The 15,701-nt window shown below is 64.5% G+C and overlaps 3 protein-coding genes across 6 annotated transcripts; 2 read left to right on the top strand and 1 right to left on the bottom strand.

Moving 5' to 3' along the window:
- Positions 1-1,428: 1,428 nt before the first annotated feature.
- Positions 1,429-8,202, top strand: BCAR1 (BCAR1 scaffold protein, Cas family member). 2 transcript variants are annotated; one of them, XM_079316104.1, is made up of 7 exons: positions 1,429-1,588; positions 2,406-3,095; positions 4,267-4,428; positions 4,656-4,760; positions 5,157-6,305; positions 6,515-6,604; positions 6,930-8,202. In XM_079316104.1, exons 1-7 carry the CDS (start codon positions 1,577-1,579, stop codon positions 7,443-7,445), a joined length of 2,724 nt encoding a protein of 907 aa, XP_079172230.1. In that variant the 5' UTR covers positions 1,429-1,576; the 3' UTR covers positions 7,446-8,202. The 2 variants fall into 2 exon arrangements, with proteins under 2 accessions (XP_079172230.1, XP_079172229.1); XM_079316103.1 differs by lacking the exon at positions 1,429-1,588 and having other exon boundaries at positions 2,216-3,095.
- A 177-nt stretch (positions 8,203-8,379) lies between these two features.
- On the bottom strand, positions 8,380-12,325 carry LOC306806956 (chymotrypsinogen 2-like; the record flags this gene model as incomplete). 3 transcript variants are annotated; one of them, XM_079316122.1, is made up of 8 exons in its annotated part: positions 9,209-9,321; positions 9,441-10,342; positions 10,417-10,550; positions 10,948-11,128; positions 11,650-11,728; positions 11,839-11,918; positions 12,033-12,136; positions 12,259-12,325. In XM_079316122.1, the coding sequence occupies 7 exons, from the start codon at positions 12,323-12,325 to the stop codon at positions 10,181-10,183; spliced, it is 807 nt and encodes a 268-aa protein (XP_079172248.1). In that variant the 3' UTR covers positions 9,209-9,321; positions 9,441-10,180. The 3 variants fall into 3 exon arrangements, with proteins under 3 accessions (XP_079172246.1, XP_079172247.1, XP_079172248.1); XM_079316121.1 differs by lacking the exons at positions 10,417-10,550; positions 10,948-11,128; positions 11,650-11,728; ... (1 more) ...; positions 12,033-12,136; positions 12,259-12,325 and adding exons at positions 8,396-8,781; positions 8,863-9,004 and having other exon boundaries at positions 9,441-10,127; XM_079316120.1 differs by lacking the exons at positions 10,417-10,550; positions 10,948-11,128; positions 11,650-11,728; ... (1 more) ...; positions 12,033-12,136; positions 12,259-12,325 and adding an exon at positions 8,380-9,004 and having other exon boundaries at positions 9,441-10,143.
- Positions 12,326-13,004: 679 nt separating this feature from the next.
- LOC306806984 (chymotrypsinogen 2-like) lies at positions 13,005-15,593 on the top strand (the record flags this gene model as incomplete). The annotated part of the gene is given in 8 exon segments (XM_079316168.1): positions 13,005-13,071; positions 13,194-13,297; positions 13,413-13,492; positions 13,603-13,681; positions 14,202-14,386; positions 14,779-14,887; positions 14,889-14,912; positions 14,987-15,593. Coding segments are annotated over 8 exon segments (810 nt in total). The 3' UTR covers positions 15,149-15,593.
- Positions 15,594-15,701: the final 108 nt, after the last annotated feature.

Below are 15,701 nucleotides of genomic sequence, written 5' to 3'. Positions count from 1 at the left end.
TCACTGGTGGCCTGGTGGGCGCATACCACACTCGGGGTATCCAAAGCAAACACTCCTTGGCTTCATGGGATCAGCTGTAGAGTGGTAGAAGAGAGGCTGGGGAGCCTGGAGCCCATCCCAAGGATGGTCACAGTGCTCAGAGCCTGCGCTGTCACCACTGTCACCAACAAGAGGAAACCACAGTCCTCAATCTGCGCCCGCCGGGGCAGCTGTGGCTTGCGGGCACGACCACAGATCCCTGATAACGAATGTCTGCTACCCACAGCTGTGCCTCAGTTTCCCTTTCTGCCAGTGATACACAGGGACACTTGCCTCCAAGCTGGGAACAGTGGTGGTGGCTCAAATACTGCTTTCTGAGGAAGGGAATGTGTTTGCAATCTGGCCTCACCTCTGCCGCTGCATCCTGGTGTGGCCTGAAAGTAACCCTGGAGGGTGAGAGGAAATGCGTGATGGGGATGGTGGCTGGCAGGCACGTGCACAGTCAGGGGCACATTCCTGGCCTGTCTCCACACGCACCACTCACGGCTCTCACACAGGCCCGCTCATTGCCCACTTGCTCATGAGCCCACTGGCTGCAGGCACCCCTTGTGTCCCTTCCCTCGGTTCCCTGTGTGCTCTGTGCATGCTTGGGGAGCAGCATGGGCTTGTGCATGTCCATAGGTCCTGTGTCCCCACGCAGCTCCCATGTGTGCGTCCCACAGCTCCCAGCTGCAGCCACCCTCCCAGCCTGCTCCCAGCTCTCTGCAGATGATGGCAGGGACTGCAGCACAGCATACAGTGATGCCAAACCCAGACTTACCAGCTGTTGGGGTGCCCATGGGCCGTGTGGCCGGGCTGTTGGAACAGGCCAGGCAGCCGTGGTGTGCCACTGCAGTGTGCCCTGTGTGCCATGGTGTGCTATGGGAGCCACTGCACCTACAGCTACCCATTAATCTTTAATGGCCTTTGCTCATTACACACCCATTACAGAGCCTTTTTCCTTCATTTGCACACCCATTACACACTCATTACATACCCATATAACCTTAGTTACACACCCATATAGCCTTTGTTTCACACCAAGTGCAGGCCCACTACAACACCTGTTGCACACCAATCTGTGCACAGCTGTTCCACGTCTGTTCGCTCCTCTTACCTTTTGTCGCACTTGGTCACACCCCGCTTGGCCTTTGTCACTCCTCTTGGTCTGTGTCACCCCCGTTGGCCTGTGCCACACCCCTTGACCTGTGCCACACCCCTTGGCCTGTGTCACACACCTTTGGTCCGTGTCACCCCCCTTGGCCCGCGTCACTCCCCGTCCCGCTCCCTTTCCCCCCTCACAGCCCCTGCGCCCCCCGTGCCCGCCCCGCCCCTCTCATCAGGCCCCGCCCCGTCCCTCATGCGGCCCCGCCCCCGGGGGTGCAGCCAATGGGGGCGGGCGGAGCAGCCGCGCCGGGCGCGCGCGGCGCTATAACGATCCCTACGGCGCCGCCGCCGCCCGCGCGCCCCGGCCCCGCCGCCCCCGGCCCGGCCCCCGGTCCCCGGCCCCGCTCCCGGCCCGCCGCCCGCGCTGCGGCCGGAGCGGCCCCGCGGGAAGATGAACTACCTGGTGAGCGGGGACATGGGGGAGGACGTGGGGGTATGTGCGGGGACAGATAGGGCGCGGGGGAACGGCTGCTGGGGGGCCCTGTTGGAGGACGAGGAGGATGAGGAGGAAGGCCGCCGCCCCCTCACCGCTCGGCCCGGCCAGGGCCTCTCCTGTGCGGCCGATCCCACTGCAGTGACCTTGGCCGAGCTCCCCCGCTCCGGGGCTGCCAGGCCATGCCTGCCCACTCTCCCTCCCGGCGGGTCGGGACGCTGCAGGACTCGCGGGGGGCCCGGCGGGCCCGGGGGCCTCTCCAGGCCTCCCGCCCCACCGGGCGGGGCGGCACCGGCGTCGGGCATGGCCGCGGGACAGCCGGCAGTCCGGCCCTGCCATCCTGGGCGGGCCGCGACCCGTCCGGCCGCCGCGGCCCCGAGCAGCGCTGGCAGGTGTCGCCGCGGCCCGGCTCGGGGACCCCGCGGGACGGAAGGGGCCGGAGCCGGCGGCGGGTGCCGTGCGATGGCCACGGCCACGGCTGACTCACCGCCCCGGCACTTCCTCCCAGTCGGCGGAGGGAAGGGGCGGGAGAGGCAGAGGAGGCCCCCCGAAACCGGGGAGGCGGAAGGGCCCGGCCCCTTCCCAGCACCACCTCTGGGAAGGGTGGGTTTTGCTCCAGCGAGAAATCCCGCGGCGCCTGGAGCGGGGAGATCCAGCTGGCGGGAGCCGCGCAGAGAAGCCCCCGGGCCGCGGGGCTCCGTGCCGGTGCTGAGCTGCCGCCGCCGGGATGACGCCCCACCGGCCGGCGGGGCCCGGCTCACCGCCCCGGCGCGGGGCTCTCTTCCAGAACGTGCTGGCCAAGGCGCTATACGACAACGTGGCCGAGTCCCCGGACGAGCTCTCCTTCCGCAAGGGCGACATCATGACTGTGCTGGAGCGCAACACGCAGGGACTGGACGGCTGGTGGCTCTGTTCGCTCCATGGCCGGCAGGGCATCGTTCCCGGGAACCGCCTCAAGATCCTCGTGGGGATGTACGACAAGAAGCAGCCGCAGCAGCAAGCGTCTGGCCCGGCACAGGGGCAGACACCGCCGCAGCCATCGGTACCTCAGCCGGCTCTGCCCTTCCACCACCAAGGGGGCTATACCCCGCTGTCACCCGCCTCGCAGTACACACCCATGCACCCTGCTTATGCCCCCCAAGGGGACAATGTCTACCTGATGCCGGTCCCCAACAAGGGACAGCAGGGTCTGTACCCGGCCTCAGCACCCACTGGACAGTTTCCTCCTGCCCCAGCTAAACAGCCTTCCATCTACCCGAAGCAGGCACCTCCCCACACCTTCCCCAGCCCCGGCCAGGAAATCTACCAGGTGCCCCCCTCCCTGGGCCCAGCAGCAGAGGCATACCCAGGGGGCTCTGCCAGTCCTCCCCAGGATGTCTACCAGGTTCCTCCCTCAGCTGGTCAGTCTCAAGAAATCTACCAGGTGCCACCATCATTGGACATGAGGAGCTGGGAAGGGCACAAGCCCCAGGGAAAGGTAGGATGGGGAGACTGGAGTGGGGAGTGTGTTGTGTTCATGGGGTGTCTGTGGCCTGTGTGTGTGATTGGATGGTACAGCTTGGGCTTCTCAGCTTGCTGCCCTTGGAGCAGGCAGCCCATTGCTGGGGTTGTGTGGGTATCCTTGCCCACACTGCTGGCAGGAGCTGGTGCACTGGGTGAGTCCCTGCAGTGGCTGAGGTGCCCTGGTTGGTGTGAGCTACCCCTCTTGGGGCTGGCACAGCATTCAGCACTCTGGTCCTTGTCGTCTCTTGTGTGGGCTCTGTTGGTGTCACCCAGGGCATGGCAGTGTGTCTGGGCACAGAGTGTTGGTAACCCAAGATGCTGGGTTCTGGAGCTGTGGAAGTAGCTGTGGTACCCAGCACAATGCTGTGAGGTTTTGTTCCTTCTGGGAGCACACACAGGAACAGACAGGCAGTGCCAGCATTTCCCAACTGTGCCAGGCAACCTGCCAGTACTTGCTAGGTACACTGGTGAGGCAATGGTGAGCCTCCAGGCTGGCCTCAGCATGGAGCTTAACGGCTCCATCCCAGACACCAGCCAACCTCTGGCTCTGCCCCTACCCTGGCACGTCATCCCGCGGAAGAGGAGTGAGGTGCTTTCAGTATCGTGTTTTCTGGGAAGGCTACTTCAACTCATACCCCTGGGAAGCAGCCAGTGAGGGGAGGGAGCTGCCAAATCACAGCCAGGGCACAAGGAACATCCGAAAAGGAAGAGCCAGCCCAGCACTTCAGCCCTCCTTGGTACTGGTTGGGCAGAGTGCCATTACCCTCTGGGTTTGGTTATTTTCTGTTCTGGTGTCACCATGAAATGACCCATTCAGGCATGGAGCTGTGGGCAGGGATCTCCAGGCATTGGCAGACCCCAGCCCACGCCTGGATCAGCCGTTGCTCTCTGCACGGCAGGGCCGTGCCGGCCGGGCTTTGTCTCTCGCTGAGACTCTATCGCCGCTATAAATAACCGGTGATATCATCCCGTCCCTGGCAGCGCCGCACACCGGCCGGGGAGCGCCCTCCCGTGGCTCCGGGCAGACCCTCTTTCCAGACAATCCAGTACGGAGTCTCTGTGGCCCCATTGCTGGGTTTTGGGGGAATGATGCCCAGTGGGAGATGCTCAGTGGTGCCCACATCATCTCTTTTCCCTCTTTGCAGGTGCTGGTGCCCACCCGTGTGGGCCAGGTGTATGTCTATGACTCCCCCAAGGGTGAGCAGGTCGAGTATGATTTCCCTCGCCACCTCATGTCCACGGGCTCCCAGGAGATCTATGATGTGCCGCCTGTCCGAGGAGGGGTCCCGAGCCAGTTCAGCCAGGAGGTGAGGCTGCTTGGGGTGTCAGGGGGAATCTCTGGCTGTGCCCTTAAGAATGGGAAATGATCTGTTGCAGCCTGAGATCCATACCATGTTAAATTGCACCCATAACTGTACTTTACAGGCCTCGGTGCTGCTTCTAAGCACCTCCACCGTTCCCAGCTGGTCCCTGAGAGGAGGTGGGTGGCCACACCATTTCTGACACATTGTCCTATGTCATCCCCCCCCTTCAGGTCTATGACACCCCTCCCATGGCAGTGAAGGGTCCCAATGGGCAGGACCCAGGCCAGGAGATCTATGATGTGCCCCCCAGCGTGGAGAAGAACCTACACCAAACTGTAAGTGCTGCTGGGAAGCTCCCAGCTTCTTTGTGTAAGAATGACAAATAGATTTTTACAGGGAGAAAAAGTTACTAGATCAGTCTCCCCAGAGATCTGGTGATGTCCCTGGCACTGGAGGCTTTCAGAGTGTCAAGTAATGGGTTGCTGGATGTTCCAGGGGATGAAGTTGGACCAAATGATCTTTCAAAGTCCTTTCCTACCTGGGCTGCTCTAGGACTTTTTGATTCTTGTCCCAAAAGGCAGGGGCACCTTTGGGGTGCATGGCTTCATTCTGGTGCCCACCCAGTGCCATCTTGGATGCCCACAGCTTGGGGCAGCCACCCTGTGCCTCCATACCTGCCCCAGGCCAGCTCTCCCAGCAGTGCTGACAGTGCCACTGCTCTGCCCTTGCAGGTGTACGATGTCCCCCCCTCAGTGAGCAAGGATGTGCCGGACGGCCCAGCGCGGGAGGAGACCTACGATGTGCCACCTGCCTTTGCCAAGCAGAAAGCCTTCGACCCCTCCCGCCACCCCCTCATCCTGGCCCAGCAGGAGCCCTACTTGCCAGAGGATGTCTACGATGTGCCCCCGGCAGCTGGGAAAGGTGCTCCTGAGATGCCACTCTCCCATGAGATATATGATGTGCCCCCCAGCCTCAAGAAGCTGGGGGGATCCACCTTCCCCTCCCAAGAGGTGTACGATGTGCCCCGGGACCTGCACGCCCCAGGCAAGGGCTCTGTGGACACGGAGGGCGAGTACATCTATGATGTCCCACCACAAGTAGACCGTGAGGCCAAGGGCGCTGATGGCAAGCGTCTCTCGGCCTCCAGCACAGGCAGCACCCGCAGCAACATCTCCACATCCTCACTAGACGTGGTGCCTGTGAAGGAGCCGGCTAAGGGAGCCGGCAAGGAGTTCTCCCTGGACTTGGATGCCGCCATGGAGACGCTGGCCAAGCTCCAGAGTGGCGTCAGCAACGCTGTCTCCTACCTCATGTCCTTTATCAGCACCAACTGGCGCAGCCCCGAGCACATGGAGGTGAACGCTGCCAACATCCGTGGGGCAGCCGAGGGCGTCCGGACAGCCCTCCGGGACCTGCTGGAGTTTGCCCGGGGGGCAGTGGGCAATGCTGCCCAGGCCTCCGACCGCTCGCTCTACACCAAGCTCAGCAAGCAGCTGCAGAAGATGGAGGAGGTCTACCAGGCGCTGGCACGGCATGGCCAAGCGCTGGATGCTTGCCACTGGGCCCCCAGTGCTCTGGCCAGCAGCAAGCCAGGCACAGATGACCTGGAGCACTTCATCATGCACTCACGTGGTGTTCCTGATGACACCAAGCAGTTGGCTTCCTTCCTGCATGGCAATGCCTCCCTTCTCTTCAAACGGACAAAGCCGGCGGTGGAGAGTGGTGGCCATGGGCCCCCTCACCCCTCCGACAAGGCCAGCAGCATCCAGTCACGGCCCCTGCCCTCCCCTCCCAAGTTGCTGGCCCAGGAGTCACCTGATGGGCCCTACGAGAACAGTGAGAGCGGCTGGATGGAGGATTATGACTATGTCCATCTCCAGGTGGGCACGGGCATGGGGGCTGCATCCCACAGGGAATGTTTATGGTAATGGCCCTGTAGCACAAGTGGGATTAGGCAGCTCTGCTTCCACCTGCATTTTGCTCTTACTCTCCAGCTTGAGGGCTGTGTGGCACAGGGATGTCCCACGGCAGGTGGGGCCTCTCTGGCGAGGCTGATGTTGCTGACCCCTTCCATGTCATGCCCCTGCAGGGCAAGGAGGAGTTTGAGAAGACCCAGAAGGAGCTGCTGGAGAAAGGCAACATCATCCGGCAGAGCAAGGACCAGCTGGAGCACCAGCAGGTAAGGGCACTAGGGCAGGCAGGTGGGTGCTGCTGTGCACAGCACTTGGGGCATGCAGGACCCCTCATCTTGCTTCCTTTGTAACCTCTGCTGCTGGTATGACCACAGCCCTCTTCCCTGGATGTTCCCATGGTAAATTCTACCTTGCCTTCCATAGCAGTGCTATTCCAGTGAAGAGGGACGTAGGCACCTTGATCTTGGAGAGGAGCCTGGTGTGCTGTCCTGGGGCTGGCACTGTCCCTCACTGTGTCCCCTGGAGCTGGTGGCTCCATGGAGCAGGTGCTGGCTCAATGGCCACCCTGCCCCACACGTGTCTCTTCCACAGCTGAAGCAGTTTGAGCGGCTGGAGCAGGAGGTGACGCGCCCCATCGACAACGACCTGTCCAACTGGAGCCCCCCGCAGCACTACAGCCCCGCACGGGGCGCTGGGACGCTGTGTCCTGCTGACCGCCAGCTGCTCCTCTTCTACCTGGAGCAGTGCGAGGCCAACCTCACCACGCTCACCAATGCTGTTGACGCCTTCTTCACCGCCGTCAGCACCAACCAACCTCCCAAGATCTTTGTGGCCCACAGCAAGTTTGTCATCCTGAGCGCCCACAAGCTTGTCTTCATTGGAGACACGCTGTCCCGCCAGGCCAAGGCCCAGGACGTCCAGCACAAGGTGATGCACTACAGCAACCTCCTCTGTGAGATGCTCAAGGAGATAGTGATGACCACCAAGGCGGCTGCCCTCCACTACCCCTCTCCTGCCGCCTCCAAGGACATGGTGGAGCGTGTTAAGGACCTCGCCAACAGCACGCAGCAGTTCAGGATGGTGCTGGGCCAGCTGGCAGCCATGTGATGGCCTCAGGGCCACTGTCCCCTCTCTCTGGGCCCCACCTTTCCCCAGACATGCATTTCCCTCCATGCAAGTCCTCTCTGCCCGGTGTAAGCAGATGTGTACATAGAGACTCCTGCACACACCGGGGGACTGGGGCTCTGTGGGAACAGTGGTGAGGGGCTGCAGCCATCATATCCCTTCCTCCTCCCTCTAGCCAGGGGCCAGGAATGGTTTGAGCTGTGCCCGTAATGAAGCAAAGCTGGAAGATGGATCAAAGTCCACTCCTTGCCTGCTGTCCTCTCTGCATACAAAACCAGCAGCCAGTTGTGGGCTGAAGGACATGGGGCCATGTCCCTGGTGAGGCAAGGATGTGCCTGGCAATTTGAGATGCAACGTGGATGCCCTTTGTGATGCTGTGGCTGCTCTGCTCTTGGGAGGACTCTAGGGGCCCAGGAGCTTCTAATGGTGTGGAAGCCATCCCCTGTGATGGTGGGACAGTGACAGAGATGAGTTGTTCCTTTGTGTGCTGGAGGTTGGGGAGAGGGGTCCCCAGGGGAGTCGGGGGTGGTGGGGAGCTGCTGGGGCAGGAAGGGGCTAACCTGTGCGTTCTCACGTCTCGGGTTGTGCTACAGTACCAGCTGTAACCGAAACGCAAACTGAAATTGGTGCCTTTTGAACACAGAGGAAGCTTCCACTGGTTCCCGGAGCTACCACGTGGCAGCCCCCTCCAAAACTTGGCCCCAGGTCCCTCAGCAGTATAAAGATTTGACTAGAAACACCCCTTATCTCCTGGGTATCTGCGTGTGCCTGCCAGGGTGAGCAAGAGCCCTGTGGAAGGGCTGGGAAAATCCTCTCCTCCCAAATCTCCTAGACTTTGGAGGTGCACAGGGTGTTAATGGGACACAAGGGATGGGCCTAAGAGGGTTGGGGGGGGAAATGACGGGGGGCTGTGCAGGGGAGGCCACATGGGCCCTGAACTGCTGTGGGATGAATGTCCCTCACATCACTGTGCCAGGGGCCATGGCCACCATTGGAGCTATGGATTTGGTGTGGCAGCAGAGAGGATGGTAGCCCCCGGACACAAGCATTCCTGGTGCAGGCTATCCATCCCTTGCAGAACCTCGGGAACCATGGCACCCTCAGTCCTAGACAGTCCACAGCTCCTCAAGTGTGTCCTCATCCCCAGCACCTCCACAGCTGTCAGACCCATGACCCTGACAGGAAACCAGAGCCCGGTGCCACGCAGGTGCTTGTTGAGGCCCTTGCGGGTCACTCCGGGCTCCACTGTCACCGAGAAGTCCTCGAGGCTCAGCTCCGCGATGGCGTCCATGCGGCTCAGGTCGAAGCAGACGCCGCCCTGGCACAGGGGCACCGGGGCTCCGGGCACGGCCGGGCACCCAGAGCCCCCGGGGGTCGGGGGGGCCGGGGGAGCCGATACCTGCACGGCATTGACGCCTCCTTCCAGGCCGGTACCCGTGCCAAAGGGCACCATGGGCACACGGCAGCGGTGGCAGAGGGCTGCCAGCTCCTGCACCTGCCCCACCGCCTGGGGCCACACCACGACGTCCGGGGGGGCACAGCTGGGGGACGGGCAGCACCACTGACCAACTGACCTGACCACTGGACTCTCCCCGTGGCTCTTCCCCAACCTGCCACTTGTCACACGCCCCTTCCCTTCCCCACGGGCCCTGCTCCACCCAAATATTTCCCAGACCCGGTCCTCTCCCACGGTCCTTCCCCTGCCCAGACCCCTGCCCGGGGCTCCCAGCTCCAGGGGCACTCACGGGTGCATGGACTCATCGTGGCCGTGCTGCTCCCGCACTGCTGTGGCCGTGGAGACATTGGGGGCCCCAACCACGGCCCTCAGCGCCTCCACGAAGTCAGCGGGCAGCGAGGGCTGCGGGGGAACAACGAGGACCCGTCAGCGATGCACTGGGGAGGGTCTGATCGCGGCCGAGGGCACGAGGCCGAGTGGCCACGTCAGGACCGGAGCGCCCTTCGGAGCCCCGGCCGCACCTTGGAGCAGCAGCCGCGGCGCCCCAGGGCCGCTCCCAGCGCCAGCACCCTCCGCAGGGCCATGGCGCAACGGGACGGGAACGGGAACATGGGAACTGCACCGGACCAGGACCCTGCCCTCCCCCGCAGCCCGTCTGTCCCTCCCCCACACTGACACCTTAAGGTGGCTCCAGCCACGCGCCAGCCTGTCTCTGCTGGAGGGACCTGCGGCCCACCAGCGCCCGTGCCCGTGTTCCCGCGCTGTCCCCTGCCTGAGCGGAGCCACTGCATTCCCCACGGCCCCTGCCCTCACAGGTGTGTCCGCCTGCCCGCTCGAGTATCCCCGCAGCTGCTCAGGGGTCCATGGCCCCATAGCAGAGCAGATGTCCCCATGCTCCTCCCCTCCCAGACCGGAGTCACCGTGTCCCCCTGCCCATCTGTTCCCGTTCCCAATCAGGGGTCCCAGTGCCCCCCCCCGTCCCTCTGTTCCCATCCGCAGCCAGGTGTCCCCATTCCGGGCAAGGAGTCACCGTGTCCCCACGTCCATCTGTCCCCATTCCCAGCCACGTGTCCCCATGCCTCTCAGCCCTCCTGGACCGGTGCGTCTCTCATGCCCAGAGAATTGACCCCAGCCCACCGCACGTCCCCGTCCTCAGCCGGGGGTCACCCGGCCACCCGCCTGCCCCGTGGCCCGCTCCCGCCCGTCCCGCCATGGCGACAAGGGCACAGCGCTCAGGGGGTGGCAGCGTTTATTGCAGGCCTCAGTTGGCCTCCAGGATGGAGTCGATCCAGTCGCGGAGCTTGGTGACGCGGGCGTACACGCCGGGCGTCTGGGGGTCGCAGGTGCTGCTGCCCCAGGACACGATGCCCACCAGGTTCCAGGCGCCGTCCTTCTGGCACACCAGCGGGCCCCCGGAGTCGCCCTGCACGGAGCAGCGGGTGAGCGCCGGGCCGGGGCCCGGGGCCGCCGGGGGCAGCGGGGGCCGGGGACACGTACCATGCACGAAGAGGCTCCGTCGGCGCCGGCACACACCATCACGTCGCGGATGCGGTAGCCCCAGAACTCCTTGCACTGCGTGTTGGTCAGCAGGGGCAGAGCCACCTGCTGCAGAATCGCCGGCGTCTGGGAGGCTGCGGGGAGAGGGGGGCGTCAGCGCCGGGACCGGCACCGGCAGCGGAGCAGGAACGGGGAAAAGGCTGCGACTGGGAGGGGGGAGCAGGAGGACAGGGCCGTGATGATGGAGGAGATCGGAACAGGATTGGGTCAGCATTGCAGATTGGTGATGGGCATGAGCAACGGGACAGGGATGAAGATGGGGATACGGGAGTGGGATGGGGATTCGGATTCAGATTTCATTTTACGCGGATCTGGGTGGGAGATTGGCGTGAACATTATGATTCGGATGAGGACAGGGACTGACCATATGGACGAGGAAGGGGACAGGAAAGACAGCAGACGAGGATGGGGATGGCGATTTGGATGAGGCAGGGGACGGGACTAGGGATGGGGACAAGAAAGTGCACTTACCGCTGGGGTTAGTGAGCCCCCAGCCAGTGGTGACGCAGGTCAATCCCCCCTCGAATTCGTCGGTGGCCTTGGGCAGGCACACGGGGGACACGCGATCCGACAGCTGTGCCGGAGTGGCCAGTTTGATCAGGGTGATGTCGTCGTGGATGGTCAGCATGTTGAACTTGGGGTTCTTGAAGACCTGAAGCAGGCAGCACTGCTCTCAGCACCTGCACCCCCTGCCGGGGTGCCGGGCACTGGGCACTCCGCAGGGATCAGCAGGGACTTCGGGGACTGCTGGGGACCCCGGGGGTGGCTCTTGTGGCTCCCGTGATGGCTGTGTTGTCTGAGTTGCAGAGCCCAGTCCCTGAGACGCAGGGAAGCAAGGACACCCCAGGTCACATCCCCTGCGGGGATGAAATGGACCCTGGGGCCCGAAGCCCTATCCCTTGGGAGCTCCTGGGAACATGAGGACATCCAGGGGAACTGACCTGAAGGATGAGTGGCCGCAGGTGACACCCCAGAGGATTGCAGCGCAGGAATGAGGAACACCACGAACAAACACCCCAGGGAACCCTGCCCCTCCGGGTAAGGGGAACCGGGGACTCCTCAGGAACACAAACCCCAGAATCCCCAGGGCAAGGGGGACCCGGACATGAGCCCCCAGGCCGCCTGTGGTAGCCGCGGGATGCCGCAAGCACACGGAGCCCGCCCCGCAGGTACCTTCTCGATCGTCAGTTTCTGCTGGTCAGCGCCGGGTGCGTCCTGGTCGTAGGCGCCCACCACCACGGTGTCGGTTTTCCTGAGCACAGGCAGGCGCTGAGCACGGGGCACCGGCACGGGGACGGGTTCCCTGGGCACCCCGTGCCCGCGCCCAGCCCCGGCCCGGCCGGCAGCAGAGCCGGTGCCTACCTGACGCCGCAGTGGGCAGCGGTGACCACCCAGTTCTCGCTGATCAGGGAGCCGCCGCAGAAGTGGAAGCCGTTGTAGCGCTGGCGGGGAGAGCTGCCCTCAGCGCCCGGCACCCGGCGCTCAGCACCGGCGCGCTCCGTGCCCGGCGCCCCGCACGGCCCCCGCCCCCGGCCCCGGCCGCCTCGGGCTCTCACCTGCAGGGACACCTGCCACGGCCAGGACCCCGGCACCGCCGGCTCCCCGTTGACAATGCGGTTGTAGCCACGGATGACCGGTGTGATGGCGGGCACGCCGCAGCCTAAGGGGTACAGGCGGCCGTGAGGCGGCGGCTCCGACCATCCCGGCCCCACGTCCCCTCCCCACCGCTCCCGCCTGCCCGAGCCCCGAGCCCTCCCTGCCGAGAGCCACGGTCCCACGCACTCTCTGGGAGGGCGGCACGGGCAAAGCCCGCCAGCGCCAGGCAGCTCAACACCCACAGCAGAGCCATTGCCACTTGTGAGGACACACCTGCCGGGCACCCGCTGGCCCTTATATGCACCCCTGGGCGCCTCCCCGCTTCCGCTGGCCTTGCCACCGCGGCCTTGGGAGATAGTGTGCCACCTGGTATGGCTCCAGGACACGGCTGGGACCGTGGCACCTGGAGCCAGCATCCTTGGCTATGGCTGTTGGACAGCACTGTCCTGGACTAAGTGCTGGCTTCTAAATGTCCTTGGAATCATTCTAGCTGGCTCATGTCCTTCATAACTGGGGTCCCAGAACTGGACACAGCTCTGCATGCATTGTCTCAGGCTAGTGGAGGAGCAGTATCCCCTCCCTTGGCGAGCAGTTCAGGCTGCTGGAGTTGTAGCCAAATATACGGTGGGGCTTTCGAGGCTGCCATGTCATGGAGTGGTGGAGTTTGAAAGGACCACGGAGTTCACCTAGGGCTGGGCCTGCATCGCCCTTACAGGCTGCCACCCAGATAGAGGGACAGGGTCCCTGTTCATCAGAGGTCCAGGTGCCTGGGACACAACGGACTTGGGGTGAGAGGGTTCAATGGCTGGCAATATGCCTCTGGCACACTATCTCCCAAGGCCGCGGTGGCAAGGCCAGCGGAAGCGGGGAGGCGCCCAGGGGTGCATATAAGGGCCAGCGGGTGCCCGGCAGGTGTGTCCTCACAAGTGGCAATGGCTCTGCTGTGGGTGTTGAGCTGCCTGGCGCTGGCGGGCTTTGCCCGTGCCGCCCTCCCAGAGAGTGCGTGGGACCGTGGCTCTCGGCAGGGAGGGCTCGGGGCTCGGGCAGGCGGGAGCGGTGGGGAGGGGACGTGGGGCCGGGATGGTCGGAGCCGCCGCCTCACGGCCGCCTGTACCCCTTAGGCTGCGGCGTGCCCGCCATCACACCGGTCATCCGTGGCTACAACCGCATTGTCAACGGGGAGCCGGCGGTGCCGGGGTCCTGGCCGTGGCAGGTGTCCCTGCAGGTGAGAGCCCGAGGCGGGCCGGGGCCGGGGGCGGGGGCCGTGCGGGGCGCCGGGCACGGAGCGCGCCGGTGCTGAGCGCCGGGTGCCGGGCGCTGAGGGCAGCTCTCCCCGCCAGCGCTACAACGGCTTCCACTTCTGCGGCGGCTCCCTGATCAGCGAGAACTGGGTGGTCACCGCTGCCCACTGCGGCGTCAGGTAGGCACCGGCTCTGCTGCCGGCCGGGCCGGGGCTGGGCGCGGGCACGGGGTGCCCAGGGAACCCGTCCCCGTGCCGGTGCCCCGTGCTCAGCGCCTGCCTGTGCTCAGGAAAACCGACACCGTGGTGGTGGGCGCCTACGACCAGGACGCACCCGGCGCTGACCAGCAGAAACTGACGATCGAGAAGGTACCTGCGGGGCGGGCTCCGTGTGCTTGCGGCATCCCGCGGCTACCACAGGCGGCCTGGGGGCTCATGTCCGGGTCCCCCTTGCCCTGGGGATTCTGGGGTTGTGTTCCTGAGGAGTCCCCGGTTCCCCTTACCCGGAGGGGCAGGGTTCCCTGGGGTGTTTGTTCGTGGTGTTCCTCATTCCTGCGCTGCAATCCTCTGGGGTGTCACCTGCGGCCACTCATCCTTCAGGTCAGTTCCCCTGGATGTCCTCATGTTCCCAGGAGCTCCCAAGGGATAGGGCTTCGGGCCCCAGGGTCCATTTCATCCCCGCAGGGGATGTGACCTGGGGTGTCCTTGCTTCCCTGCGTCTCAGGGACTGGGCTCTGCAACTCAGACAACACAGCCATCACGGGAGCCACAAGAGCCACCCCCGGGGTCCCCAGCAGTCCCCGAAGTCCCTGCTGATCCCTGCGGAGTGCCCAGTGCCCGGCACCCCGGCAGGGGGTGCAGGTGCTGAGAGCAGTGCTGCCTGCTTCAGGTCTTCAAGAACCCCAAGTTCAACATGCTGACCATCCACGACGACATCACCCTGATCAAACTGGCCACTCCGGCACAGCTGTCGGATCGCGTGTCCCCCGTGTGCCTGCCCAAGGCCACCGACGAATTCGAGGGGGGATTGACCTGCGTCACCACTGGCTGGGGGCTCACTAACCCCAGCGGTAAGTGCACTTTCTTGTCCCCATCCCTAGTCCCGTCCCTGCCTCATCCAAATCGCCATCCCCATCCTCGTCTGCTGTCTTTCCTGTCCCCTTCCTCGTCCATATGGTCAGTCCCTGTCCTCATCCGAATCATAATGTTCACGCCAATCTCCCACCCAGATCCGCGTAAAATGAAATCTGAATCCGAATCCCCATCCCACTCCCGTATCCCCATCTTCATCCCTGTCCCGTTGCTCATGCCCATCACCAATCTGCAATGCTGACCCAATCCTGTTCCGATCTCCTCCATCATCACGGCCCTGTCCTCCTGCTCCCCCCTCCCAGTCGCAGCCTTTTCCCCGTTCCTGCTCCGCTGCCGGTGCCGGTCCCGGCGCTGACGCCCCCCTCTCCCCGCAGCCTCCAGACGCCGGCGATTCTGCAGCAGGTGGCTCTGCCCCTGCTGACCAACACGCAGTGCAAGGAGTTCTGGGGCTACCGCATCCGCGACGTGATGGTGTGTGCCGGCCGCCGACGGAGCCTCTTCGTGCATGGTACGTGTCCCCGGCCCCCGCTGCCCCCGGCGGCCCCGGGCCCCGGCCCGGCGCTCACCCGCTGCTCCGTGCAGGGCGACTCCGGGGGCCCGCTGGTGTGCCAGAAGGACGGCGCCTGGAACCTGGTGGGCATCGTGTCCTGGGGCAGCAGCACCTGCGACCCCCAGACGCCCGGCGTGTACGCCCGCGTCACCAAGCTCCGCGACTGGATCGACTCCATCCTGGAGGCCAACTGAGGCCTGCAATAAACGCTGCCACCCCCTGAGCGCTGTGCCCTTGTCGCCATGGCGGGACGGGCGGGAGCGGGCCACGGGGCAGGCGGGTGGCCGGGTGACCCCCGGCTGAGGACGGGGACGTGCGGTGGGCTGGGGTCAATTCTCTGGGCATGAGAGACGCACCGGTCCAGGAGGGCTGAGAGGCATGGGGACACGTGGCTGGGAATGGGGACAGATGGACGTGGGGACACGGTGACTCCTTGCCCGGAATGGGGACACCTGGCTGCGGATGGGAACAGAGGGACGGGGGGGGGCACTGGGACCCCTGATTGGGAACGGGAACAGATGGGCAGGGGGACACGGTGACTCCGGTCTGGGAGGGGAGGAGCATGGGGACATCTGCTCTGCTATGGGGCCATGGACCCCTGAGCAGCTGCGGGGATACTCGAGCAGGCAGGCGGACACACCTGTGAGGGCAGGGGCCGTGGGGAATGCAGTGGCTCCGCTCAGGCAGGGGACAGCGCGGGAACACGGGCACGGGCGCTGGTGGGCCGCAGGTCCCTCCAGCAGAGAC

Source organism: Erithacus rubecula (genome assembly GCF_903797595.1).
Source record: "Erithacus rubecula genome assembly, chromosome: 12".
Lineage (NCBI taxonomy): Eukaryota > Metazoa > Chordata > Aves > Passeriformes > Muscicapidae > Erithacus > Erithacus rubecula.
The sequence above is the reverse complement of the archived record's forward strand: the minus strand, read 5'-3'. Positions and strand labels throughout refer to the sequence as shown.

Bases quoted from the DNA above. Each gene is read 5' to 3' on its own strand.
- BCAR1 (XM_079316103.1), top strand. From the start codon at position 2,346: ATGACGCCCCACCGGCCGGCGGGGCCCGGCTCACCGCCCCGGCGCGGG. The intron at 4,429-4,655 runs GTGAGGCTGCTT...CCCCCCCTTCAG, and splicing joins CGAGCCAGTTCAGCCAGGAG to GTCTATGACACCCCTCCCAT. The intron at 6,605-6,929 runs GTAAGGGCACTA...TCTCTTCCACAG, and splicing joins ACCAGCTGGAGCACCAGCAG to CTGAAGCAGTTTGAGCGGCT.